Source organism: Colossoma macropomum, unplaced genomic scaffold (genome assembly GCF_904425465.1).
Source record: "Colossoma macropomum unplaced genomic scaffold, Colossoma_macropomum, whole genome shotgun sequence".
NCBI classification, from domain to species: Eukaryota; Metazoa; Chordata; class Actinopteri; order Characiformes; family Serrasalmidae; genus Colossoma; species Colossoma macropomum.
This window is the reverse complement of record NW_023494793.1, coordinates 34,228,474-34,241,941: the sequence shown is the minus strand read 5'-3', so window position 1 is coordinate 34,241,941 and position 13,468 is coordinate 34,228,474. Positions and strand designations below refer to the sequence as shown.

Here is a 13,468-nt window from a genome sequence, read left to right as displayed (position 1 = left end):
AGTTATCTTGTACCAGATATCCTCAGAAATGTCTCCTGGAAAATTAAGGTTCTCAATCGTTAAATTCATTCAACTCAAACAGCAGAACCTCAGAGACTTAAACCATATAAATATAAAAATAAACCAAACCACTCATAATATTAAAACTTAAAACAGGTACGTATCATGAACTCTCCCAATACTGAACTCTCAAATATTAATTCTCTTAACGCCGGACTGTGACTGGCTGTTATTAATCACATCGCATTTATGGATCTGGTTTTCTTAAGCAGCATTTAAAGAGACATAGTTGGTGCTTCATTGGAATTTCAACAATGCCAATAAATCCATGGTACTTCAATATTGGTTGACTTTATCAGCCCAGTGGTATTTTACATGGGCCTTACATCCTACTTTATGAAAGCAGCGTTGTTTGTTTTACCTCAGACTCCCGGCCACCAATAGCTGGGAATCAGTCTTGGATCCCAGAGGCAGAACACTGTCCTTTTAGCCATCTCAGAAGCCTGAAATGTTTGTATTTATTAATTTTATTTCCTCCTATTTCAGATTGTTGCGGCGCCTGGCCTCGCTCCTCTCCCAGCAGGCCACACTCATGGCCTCCAACGAGGCATTCCAGAAGCAGGCAGAGGGAGCCAGCGACGCTGCCAGAAAGTACATGGAGGAGAACGAGAAAGCTCCAGGAGGTAAGAATGACTTACTCAACAGCCATTGCCACGCTAACTTCAGTGGTGACTTTTGACCTTCTCCCATGGAGGTACATGGCTTATACAAAGCAGCCAGATGTAGAAGAGTTGTAAACATGACAGTCTGTGATTTTTGTTCATACCCGCTTGCTAGTTGGGGTTGACATACAGAACCAACACACAAAGAAGCAGATCTGGCAAAAATAAAGAGCACAGTATTAAATATGTTTGACCTTAGCAAGGAAAATTGGAAATTAATAAGTTGCTAGCTAAGTTGCACCCGATTCTCCCCCTGTCAGCCTCTTCACGTGGGTAGACAGTAGAGGTTATACATTTTGTTATATATTTTCTGTTTTTTTTTTTGTTTTGTTTTTTTAAACATCTTGCCATGTTCTCCACTTTGTCTGGACTATTGACGTGTGAGTTGTGGAAGGATGTGTTTTTCAAGTAGATTGTTTAGACAGTGACCACAAAATATCTCGCTGTGTGTACGTGCTGGTACAGGCAAACTTGAACGTCATTACGAGTGCAAAGCTTTGGAGATCACTGCTGATTCCTGAATGTCTGGAATCGATAAATGGAATTTTGAGATTGACTTCCAGTCCTAACAGATGACAACCAAAAAAACAGCAGTGAACATCCAGGCAAAGCCCAAAGTAATTGATTAATTTGGAAATACCACACAAGATGAAACCAGTTCAACTGCAAGCTGTGCAAAACTATGCTGAAGTACAGTCTAAGTCAGAACAGGTAGGTTTTGAGAACTGCTAAGTTTGGTAGGAAAGGTTTTTTAACTCTCATGCAAAATGACCAATTACAAACCGCTTATTGCGCACAATAAAAAGAAAACCCTGTGGTATGCTGGTTGTTGAGGATATCTAGTTTACTTGCTAATAATGGCTAGGGGTGTATGTGGGTACTTGAGTACTCTTAACTGTTTGAGGTTCTGGTATTTGAATACTGAAATTCAGTGAAACGCTGCTCTTTATGTTTTAACATGACTGTAAAATGTTATGAGTTTTGCTCATATTTGTATGTACGTATTTCACACTGAAACACAAGTGTTGCCAAGCACGCTCTGTTAATGATGTGATTGAGAAAACACTTGTAGTGTCTTGTGCTAACTAGGATAACTTGTGTACTTGATGTTGGCTATTTTCAGAAATAGTGGAAATATATTACTCTGACAAGTAAAAAATTACCTTGCACAAGATGACGAGTGCTTGTCAACATTCTGTGCTGTACCAGTTAACTGTAGTTTTAGCTCACATTTAAAGAGGCAACCTCCGTTAGTCATCTAACACGAAAACGAATTATTTCCAATTTATTACATTTTTTGTTATTGATATTTTGGCCTCTTAACAACACTGGTCACCTAAAAGAATAAGCCCCCCCGACCCCCTGCCCCAGCTCCAGACCTTCATTAATTTCAGCTGAAGCACTTTTTACCATCTTCCCTGTGATTAACTGGAACTCTTACAGATACTCGAATATCAAAATTATTTGGAATGCACATCCCTACAAATGGCTTCACACTAAATTCTTGTGTAACTTTTTAAAACAGGCTAAAATCTGCTTTTGAAAGGACAAAACAGAGCTGACAGTGAATAAATGGTTTGTATAAAATGAACTAAAATAATCAGAAAAATTGCTACAATATATAACAGATTTGTCTTTCAAGGCAATGAGTTCTGTTTTTATTTTTATACCTTCTGTTTTTGCACTGTCTGAATTTTTTCGTCATTCAAGTGCGATGTTGTATTTTCAAGTGGTGTCAGACCTGTGGTGGAAGTTCTAGGGTGTTTTGTTCCCTCGATACTTGGCATGAGCAGAGATTATAAATCGTCTGTCTAACATCCCTCGTAGAAACTGTGAAATAGCTTCACTCTGACAACTTCTTTTCAGCTGTTTATCTGCTGCAGCTCAAACATTCAAACGATTTGTTAAGTTCTAGATTTTGACACTTGCAGCTGCTGGAGTACGTAAATCTCAAATTTGGGGTGGAGGAAATGAAGTGGCAGTTATACAAATTAAAAAAAAAGAAAAACTTCATACTCAAGCTGTTACTGCTTGGTTTAATTACCAGGAGCCAGGTGATGAAGGCTGTGAGGCTGTGATGTTGTTAATTAAATTAATCATGAGGAGCTGGACTGTTCCATTCCTTATTCACTTGCATGAGTTTGCAGTGGAAATTTTTTGAGCCTGCAAATCATGTGCTACCACCAGTAATCAAATTACTAATGGCTGATTTTAGTATTGCTTACACTTAGACTTACTGAAGAGGATGCAACTGGATTAATAAATTATAGAATGTGTTTTGTCATCCATTGATGTCTTTACGTTTTCACAGGCTGATTGTTATTCACCATTCACATGCTAAGGTTGTGACTTCCTCCAGCAGCATATGCTGTTTAATGGGCTTTGCATGCACACCTGTTCATTAACTTGTCATTCATTGCCTTGCGCTCTGCAGTAGGCTCGAACATATGGTAAATGGCTGGCTGTTTTCTGTGGTCATTGTAGCTCCTCAGAGGCTCATGGCTTTTTGGCTAATTCATCAGATGACTCAGACAGAATTGCCATATAAGGTCCTCATAAAATAAAACATTTACATTGTCTTCAAATTCAGATTTAATTATACATTTAAGTACAGTCTGTGCCCTTTAGTGGCTTAGTCTGCATGTGAATGGGTGGAAAAGATGAGGCTTTTGTAAAAGTATCAGCATCACGCTCAGTGATTTTGGTAGTTCAGTTTTACATTATGTAGCAAAATAAGATAAAAATCATAAAAATAGTTTTCCTCTCCAGTCTGTTGTTCAGCCTATGGACTCTAGAGGGCAGTGTTGTACACTAAGTCAATGCTACAGTGTGTGAATAAGCACTTTAAGATTGATATTATATATATGATCCTGGTGTGCCCTAAAAATGTAGGTTTTGCAGTTTATGATTTCAGATTTTAGCATTATTCATATTTAAAAATTATTTAATAGTGGATCATTCCATACCAACTCACTCATCCCTCCCAGTTCATGTCATGCATTTTCTTGAAAATAAAATCGTGAAAACTTCTATTAAATTCATGGGAACCTTGCAGAATACTATAGCTCTACTCCTAGTACTTTGTTAGTTATGAATTTTTGAAATTTGACCCTTTTCATATTTTTTGCAATACTTTGTATTTGCACTCTAAGCCTCACCAATTGCTTATTTTTCACTGGATTGGGTTGAAATTGGTTCTGGGCAACCAAGAAACATTTTTAGAAATATTTTTACCCAAATGAAGAATTTTCAAAAATTAATATCTCCATGAGTTTTCACTTTCTTGCAGCCAGATTTAGATTTTGTGTAGTATTAATGCAGTTCTATCACATCTAGAAGTCATTTGGTCCTGCATAAAAAATTGAGTACTACAGATCTTGCTAAATATAGCTTTAAGATATTTTGACTGTATATTTAACCACGAAAAGACTGTTTGAATTTGCTTGAAACATTTTGAAAGGGTGTTAATATTAATTGCACATGCATGTATGTATAAGAAGATGGATAACACCATCATTTCATAAATTATTGAAAATAGCTACTTTTTACTGGCTGTAATATTACATTCATTGGTTTTATTTCATAGGTAGACATTTGTACTATGTTGACCTTAATGTTTTCTATCTTTGTAAGATACCTATTGAGCCTGTTTTTCAGGATTCAGGACATTTCGAGTTACAGCTTGCTATGTTTTTTTTTCGTTGCATATTAGATGATATCTTGCTCCGTGTGTGTGGGCAGTTTTAGTTATACAAAGGACAAGATTTAAATTCCTTGTGCTATTGATAGGGGACCTTGCACAACAGCCAGGCCCCTCACTGTCAGATGCAAGTACTTATGCCTAACAGCCTAGCCTAAGAAAAACACAACAGGATGCGCTATGACCATTACGGTGGAACTTAATAATACTAACAACAAAGATACCTTTTATGAGCATTTCACAGGGGTTGTCAAGTGGGACATTAAGCCCACGACACCTCCAGAGGGCAATGGTGTCTGGCGTCACAGACCCACCCCCTTCATACTCATGATATGTTAGGACACATGTCAATATTACAGAAAACAACAGATACACCTCAGGATATTTACAAGATGATTAATGAGAGACTTCCCCACAACAATCATGTTTGAATGCCTATCCGTCTTGGTTCGTCAGCCATGTTCATGCCCCTACAGATTTTGGTAGCTTTAAGTATGGCCTCTTCAGCTGTACCGTGCCCCGCTGATGCAGGCACAGGTGTGCTAAAATCCGGAATGTCTCGTAAAGTATGTCAAAGTATAAGCCAGCTTGCAAGACATGCAACAGGCTTCTTAACATAACAAAGGTTAAGTCACATGTCCCCAAGTCTGAGCACCATACTTGAAGCCACCTAAATCTGTGGCTGAAGATGGCATATTTGGAGCCACCAGCCGATAGACCTAAGGGGCGTATCTTGGTGTATCTGTTGTTGTCTCTGATATTGATGTGTCCTAACCCATCGTGAGTATAGAGGGGCGGTCGGTCAGTGACGCAAGACACCACTCTCTTCTGGAGGTGTCGTGGGCTTAATTTCCACAAGACGCTGACGAAGGAAGGTGCGCATTTGACAACCCCTGTGAAATGCTCATGAAGGCATCTTTTTTGTTGTTGCTGAAGCTGTAGTTGTTGTAGTACCAGTGTAATGGTCATAGCGCATCCTGTTGTGTTATACTTAGGCTAGATTGTTTGGTATGAGTACTTGTATCTGACAGTTGTGGGCAGTCCCCTATCAATAGCTTGAGGAATTTAACATCTTTTCCTGTGCATAACTAAATTTGCCCACACACGCAGAGCAAGATCTGATATGCAGGACAACCCATTAGAAGCTGTAACTTGCAAACTTCCGGAACCCAATGAGAAACAGGCTCAATAGGTATCACCCGGAGATCATCAAACTCTCAAACATAGTGCAACATAGTATAAATATCTACCTATGAAATAAAACCACTGAATGTAATATTACAGCCAGTGAAAAGTATGAAAAATTTGCTGTTTTCAACAAATTATTAAATAATAAAGGAATAGTATAACATCTTAATTTTATATATATATGTATGTGTGTGTGTGTGTGTGTGTGTATATATATATGCAGTTTCTTTTAGTATCTTTCCATAAAAAAAGGTTCAAGCAAATTCAAACAGTCTTTCTTGGGGAAAATATACAGTCAAAAAATCTAAAGTGGGTTTTCAGTTTTGAAGCTGTATTTAGCAAGATCTGTGGTACTCGACTCTTTAAGCAGGACCAAGTGCCTTCTAGATGTGATAAAACTACATTAATACTACACGGACTCAATATCTGGGTCCAAGAAAGTGGAAACTTGTGGTGTTCATTTTTGAAATTTAAAGATTCTTCATTTGAGTAAAAAATCTTTATTTTTATAATTGATTACTGTGAAACATTCTGCAATAACTATTAACATGAATACATGTAGCAAATTATCCTTGAGGTTCCAATGCAGCAAAAAAATTAAAAGCAGTTGGTGAGGCTTATAGTGCATATACAAAGTATTGCAAAAATGATGAATAGGCCAAACTTCAGATATTAATAACTACAGATGTGCTAGGGCTATAGAGTTTTGCAAGGTTCCCATAAATTATTAATTTGTGGTTTTTTGTTTTTTTTTGTTCTTTGTTGGGGGGTGGGTGTTGCAGTGCCATGAAGGGGTGACTGTGTGAGTTGGTATGAGATGACCTAGTAGAAAACAGCCTTATTGTGCTTTCAGAGTATATGAAGATTTAATGTTTTGGAGTCAAAGTCCTGACCAATATGAACATTTTGTAGCTAACACTGATCTTAAGGGTCTAAAATGTATATTTATATAAAAATAATATCCACTGATGTCATTTTATATTCATATTTTAATTTTGTACACCAGCAATTTTAGTTAAACAGTGCTTTACTGACTGATATGACTGTCAGTTCTCAGTTGTGGCTCTCCTTAAACCCAAACCAGCAGTCTTAAATATTGTAGCGCTTCTGCAGATCTGCCTATAAATATTTGCGTTTTGAGTTGCTAATGGTAATGGTAAAAAATGGTAGCTTTACGGGAGATGGAAAAAACTTACTTAACTTTGATTGGAAGTTAATGGAACAAGATTTTCCAAGTAATTTCGGAGCATTTCTGTTGATCTATTCGTTATGACATTTTAACACATTGTAGAGGTCAGCTGCCATTTTCAATTTCTGTTTAAAAAAAATAAATAGAAAATAGACATGCCCACAAAATTGGAGATACAAGGCTTTGTTCCAACAAAGTTTTTCATAGTTCTCTTAAAAGCTTTTTTTTTGTGGTCTTTTGTTTTCATTTTCTCTTTCTACAGGTTAGGTTTGGATAGTTTACATGTTGTTATATAAGGGCCCTACTGCAGACCAGATGCTTTGGTCTACCACAAAGGCCTTTTGATAAGAAAAGAGGGAGATGGTCACTTCATGACTGTACATCCCAGTACAGGCTTTGTGGAATAACCTTTTCATGACAGAATTATTTGAATGTGTTATATATATATATATATATATATATGTATATATATATATATATATATGTATATATAGATATAGATATAGATAGATAGATAGATAGATAGATGTAGATATGTGTGTATATGTATATGTGTGTATGTACACACACACGGTTGTGTTCACTGTATTTGTGAATGGCTCATCTGGGTCTCACATTGCTGTTACAGTGATGTGTTACAGCACTGACATGCAGTAAATCACTACATTGATCAGCTCCTCGTGTCTCTCCACGTGGGGTCACAGAGCACGTGTGATGTACACATGCCAGTGTTCACTTACATACATGACATGGCATGATGTACAGAGCCACAGACCTGATCTCTTACCTCCTTGGGTGTCACACAGCAATCCTAAAAGTTTTCTTGTATTTTATTTTATGAGCTTAAGACAGTGGTGGTGCTGACAGCATGAGTATATTGAAAGTAAATGTCTGGAACTGGCACAGGTGGCTGCAGTAGGTGTGTAGCACAGCTTTACTGTTTTATATATATAACGTAATTATTAGCTTACTGTTCTACAGAGCATCCACGTTCCTAGTGTTGGCTTGTCAGAAAAGTCTGCCATCTGAAGCAGATCATTCGGTTACCTCACATGAGAAAATGTTTTTGCCCATTACCATCATTCAGTTTATAAAGTAAACATATCGCCTCATTCAGAACAGCTGAGCTGCTAAAAAACCTGTCAGATGTTTGTAAATATCCCCATACAATTCTAATTAAAGCCGTTCAGTAATTGTTTATAGTCAGCTATGGAATGTTCTTCCATCCATTAGGTGGCCATCGTTTGTGATGATTTTAGAAACTAACTGGCTGCAGAGGCTTCAAACATTTCAGTGGATGTTTTTTTGCATTTGAATGGCCTTTTTCCTTTGGATGTAGTTACTAAGCTGATTCATTGAGTGTACTTTTTAATAAGTTATTTTTTTTAATCAAGTACTCAGTTTTAATCGAGTCATTATGGAAGCCATAATTTTAATAGAGAGTTTGTCCTCCTCTGCTGCATTAACAGCCTCTGCTCTTCTGGGAAGGGTTCAGGCTAGAACATCATCGCTGTGATAATTTGATTGCATTTAGCCACAAGAGTCACTGATGTTCATAAGGTCTTCAACCCATCCCAGAGGTATTAGATGGAGCTCCATCACTTGGCTTAAAAGAAAAGTCTTATTTATTTATTTATTTATTTATTTACAGTATGTCTGTATCTTATATTAATGGGCAGACCTCATTCTCTGCTGTAATCTGCTATCCGGTGTCGACCAGAGGAGGATGGGTTCCCCTTTTGAGTCTTGGTTCCTCTCAAGGTTTCTTCCTCTTGCTCTTAGAGAGTTTTTCCTTGCCACTGTCACCTTTGGCTTACTCATGGAGGCTCAGACCCGGATATTTTTTGTAAAGCTGCTCTGTGACAACGCCTGTTGTAAAAACCCCTATATAAATAAACTTTGACTTGACTTGGCTTGTTTGGTTGGAAAAATGTTTCTGCTTTTCTTTCTGTGCTGTCACTCCCTTAGCAAGGTGGTGTGATGTTTGCTTGCAAGCACTGGTGGGTGTTAATATTCTCTAGATTGTAGAATTTGGTAATCTGCTCTTGTTTGGAGAGTTTGGTAAGATGTATGTGAGAAACACTGTTGATCTGTTCTTACACTGTGCTGCTGTTAGATGCATAGGCTGTTATTGATCTCTGGTCATCCACCACCACAATTGATTTCCTATCAGGCTTGAATGTTTGAACACCACACATCATTTTTAATCTGTGTGAATGAACGACCACTGCTATGGCAAAATATTCATTCGTAGCGTGACAGTTAATACATTCATGCAGCAGCTGGGATAATTGAAATGCTAATTAGCCTGGAAGACTAACAAACTCGCAGTACAGCGTTCTGCGTTAGCCACAGGTAGACCTGCCCAGCTGTGACCCTAGAGCGTGGCATTTTCCTCTTGGCAGTGATATGGCTGGAGCTGGACTTTTTATATCTGCTGAAAACATCAAAACCGGTCTGACCTAGATACAATGCTCTGTCCGTCTTCCCTGAGGGCACAACGCAACCTTGTTCTGTTTCAAGTGATTTAAAACAGTCCCCTGTTCTCCACAAACACAGCCTACAGGCTTTCGAGGTGTGGCCAAACTGTTTTCATTTTGTTTTTATTTAATTTTATCAGTCATTACACTGAAAAACAACTTGCAGAGACCCGAACCTCATTTCTAGTGAGTCCATGTTACAACACAGAATGTAGAGAGAGGCTGCAAATGGTCTTCTGCAAAAATGTGCACTAGTATGTCAAATGTCTGTCATTTTTCTGCTATGAGTACAGTTTAAATATTGAATCAAATTGTTTTGGGCCTGAAAAAAGTACTGTGCAAAAGTCAGAGACTCCTCTTCATTTATTTAAATTCCAGACAAAACAGCCATTAGGTACAAGTTATTCATATTTAGTCCACTATATGGACAAAAGTATTGGGACACCTACACATCACACCTACAGGAGCTTTTATAATGTCTCTTTCTAAATCCATAGGCAAAAATATGGAGTTGGTCTCCCTTTGCATCTATAACAGCTTCCACTCTTCTGGGAAGCTTTCTACAAGATTTTGGAGTTTGTCTGTGGGAATTTTTGCCCATTCATCCAGAAGAGCATTTGTGAGGTCAGACACTGATGTTGGACGAGAGGGCCTGGCTCGCAATCTCCGTTCTAGTTCATCCCAAAGGTGTTTGATGGGGTTGAGGTCAGGGCTTTGTGTGGGCCAGTCAAGTTCTTCCACACCAAACTCACCCAGCCAGAGCCTGTGACTGAGCCCCAGTGCACAAAGCAAGGTCCATAAAGGCTATGGACCTTGCTTTGTGCACTGGGGCTCAGTCACACTTGAACAGAAAAGGTTCTTCCCCAAACTGTTCCCACAAAGTTGGAAGCATAAAATTGTCCAAAATGTTTTGGTCTGCCGAAGCATTAAGAGTTCCCTTCACTGGAACTAAGGGGTCAAGGCCAGCTCCTGAAAAACAACCCCATAGCATCATCCCTCCTTCACCAAACTTTACAGTTGGCACACTGCAGTCAGGCAGATAACATTGTTCTGGCATTCGCCAAACCCAGACTCGTCCAACAGACTGTCAGATAGAGAAGCATGATTCTTTACACCTCTCCATCCGACGCTTGGCATTGTGCTTGGTGATGCAAGGCTTGCGTGCACCTGCTCGGCCATGGAAACCCATGCCATGAAGCTCCCGGTGCACAGTTTTTGTGCTGATGTTGCCAGAGGAGATTTGGGACTCTTCAGTTAATAAGTCAGCAGAGCGTTAGTGGCTTACATGCACTGTGCGCCTCAATACTCGGCGACCCGCTCTGTAACTTTACATAGTCTGAGTTGCTGTAGTTCCTAAAAACTTCCAATTGTCAATAATGCCACTCACAGTTGATTGTGGAATATCTAGGAGGGAAGAGATTTCCCTTCGATTTGTTGCATCCTATTAAAGTACCACACTTGAATTTAGTAAGCTCTTTAGAACGACCCATTCTTTCACAAATGTTTGTAAAGGCAGGCTGCATGGCTCGGTGCTTAATTCTATGCACCTGTGGCAATGGGACTGAATCAAACACCTGAATTTAATGATTAAGAGGTGTGAAAAAGTCTGAAAAAATAAAATGTGGTCTGTGCAAAAGTTACTTCATGATTTATGTTGTTTTTTTTTTTGTTTTGTTTTTTTTTCCCCCCTCCGATATGTTAAACTCAAATAAATAAAAAACTGCACTAAAATGTGCAGATAAATGTCAAGGTTTTTGTCTGTAGAGGATGTTTTGCCTGGAAAATCAAAAAACTTGTAATTTGACCAGCAATGTTCAAACTTTTGCATGTGGCCTTAATAATTTTGTTTGTGTCTTGTAATTGTGATGTATGTATTGTGTGTAGAAAGCTATGAGGACCTGTGTAGGTTGTTTTTAGGCAGTGGCCCAAGTGCTCTGGAGTTCATTCAGAACTTGCTTTGTGCATCTGCTGCACACAGATTACTCAATTGTTTTGCTCTTGCTTTCACACTAGTTTCCTAATGTCTTATTACGTAATTATGATGTACTATATGATTTCATATATAATGCTGATTTCAAAAGACCTTCATCAATCAGACACACACCCTCTTTCTTTAGAGCTTACTTTGTGAACAGTCCACATTAAACTTGAGACAAGTGGTGTTCACAAGAATAGACTTGAATTCCATGCAGCAGCCTTTCTAGTAGTTAAAGCAAAAGGACTTGTTTTTAACTGTGTTTCTTTCAACGTGATTGATGTGGTTTGAAAGGATTGTTAATGACTCAAAGTTCTGGTGTTCTTGTAAATTTCATCACATTGTCATGAGTGGTGTGTTACTTAATGGCCTCTGTGGATACTGGAAATGGATACTGTGATGATATATTGAGTTCCATGTACATGCTTTCATAGGGGTAAATGTTTTTTTTTGTGTAAGCACCTGTGGTGGAGTGTGATATTCCAGTGGATTCCTAATCTCTTTAAAAGGTCACAGCTTTTTACTAATTGGTAATATACTCTTACGTAACCGATTGACGATATGAGCTGCGTTATTCTGGAGATACTATACTGTGCAAAAGTGCAGTTATGAAAATTGTTTAAAACTTTATCTTGGCAGCAAGTGTGCTTTTACTAGTAAAAACACTATGATATTAGAATAACAGTACATGTAAATACATAAATCCAATGTAACAAGTATTTATTATTTTGAAAAAGTTTTTGAAAGAAAATTCCACACATTTTCAGACATAATTAAATGGTAAGATGTAAGCAGTCATTCAGAGTGGTTTCATGTGAAACGCTCCATTCTAGAGAGTCAGAATTGTTCACAGTGGTGGTGATAGGAACCAGATTTCTAAAGCAGTTAATGCATGTAAAAGCTCTCCCAAGGAAAGTTATTACACAAAATGGTTATGAATACAATGCCTGAGGAGTTGTTTTATGATAGTTTTGAGATACGGTTTTGGCCTAAAACAATTGTTTAATTTATTCCTGGCAGAGATTTACCTTCAGGACTTTGTAAGGCAAAATAGTCCTTATCATTATTACAGTGAAATCAAGACACATGTAATTTCACTATTTTTTTGGATAGTATATAAAATGGCTATATTTGCGTTGTAAGCATTGTGACTCCTTGTTCTGATCGCTACCACTGTGAAGAAACAATAATAATAATAATTATTATTATTATTATTATAACTGTAATGAAATAAATATGTAATAATAATGATAAATATAGCCGCAAGCGGCAATGAGCGGGTTCAAGCATGCAACAGCAGCATGGGCCCTTCTGCAGGTTTAGCCCATTAGGTCTAAAAAGGCCTCAAGCTTTTGGTTTAGCCCATTAGGCCTAAAAAGGCCTCAAGCTTTTCGTTTAGCCCATTAGACCTAAAAAGGCCTCAAGCTATGGGTCTTATTCATAGGCAGAGTGAATAGAACTGATAGGAAGTCAGTTCATCAAAAGGCCTTCAGTTGCCATAAACAAGAAGCAGTGGTGTTTTAAACACATTATAGGTTTGCATTCATATGTACTGATCTACACTGCTTTGTAGAACATCCAAAAAGTTGCACTTGCACAGTGCATTGGTTCTATATTTAAGCCATTGATTTCTTGTAGGCCATAATGAGGCCCAATTCACTCATAAGAGCCCCTATTGGTGTGAGGAGCTCAGTGAAAGTGGGTCAGAATTAGTGAAAAGGCCACAGTATGGTATCATTCTTGATCAGGGACCATATCCAAAGACGTTCACTAAGTTTTGGTCAGAATGACCTTTTGACCTTTGTATAATAAGCCTTTGTATAGTGAAATCTTTGAATGAATAAGCCAAAATAAAAGACAAGCAGTGCAATTTTTGACATAACATGTAATTCGAAAGTTGTTCATGTGAGTGAACTGAGTCACTTGGCACCAATTGTTTATATGTCGACCTTGTAATAACATTGTAATAGCATTTTAATTGATTTTTAAGTGTTTTGGAGTGCTAAAGCGCCCCCTAAAGGCCTATCTGGACCAAAATACATGGCATACAGTGGCATACACCATTCAAGTCTAAAGATGTAAATATCCCTAAAGTTTGGAGATGATCTGACCAATGACTGTTGAGTTATAGCAAATCAAGCTAGCAATGCCATGTTTGCACTAATTAATTGTTTGATCCTCAATACACTGAGTGGAACAGTCCAGATGTTTTTG

At 38.0% G+C, this 13,468-nt stretch overlaps 1 protein-coding gene across 1 annotated transcript in view; it reads left to right on the top strand.

Annotated features, from left to right (window-relative positions):
* bcap31 (B cell receptor associated protein 31) overlaps positions 1-13,468 on the top strand; it is a 41,333-nt gene that overhangs the window by 11,409 nt on the left and 16,456 nt on the right. The window contains exon 5 of the mRNA XM_036579341.1: positions 547-704. Within this exon, the coding sequence (XP_036435234.1) occupies positions 547-704 (158 nt within the window). The remainder of the gene's footprint in view (positions 1-546; positions 705-13,468) is intronic.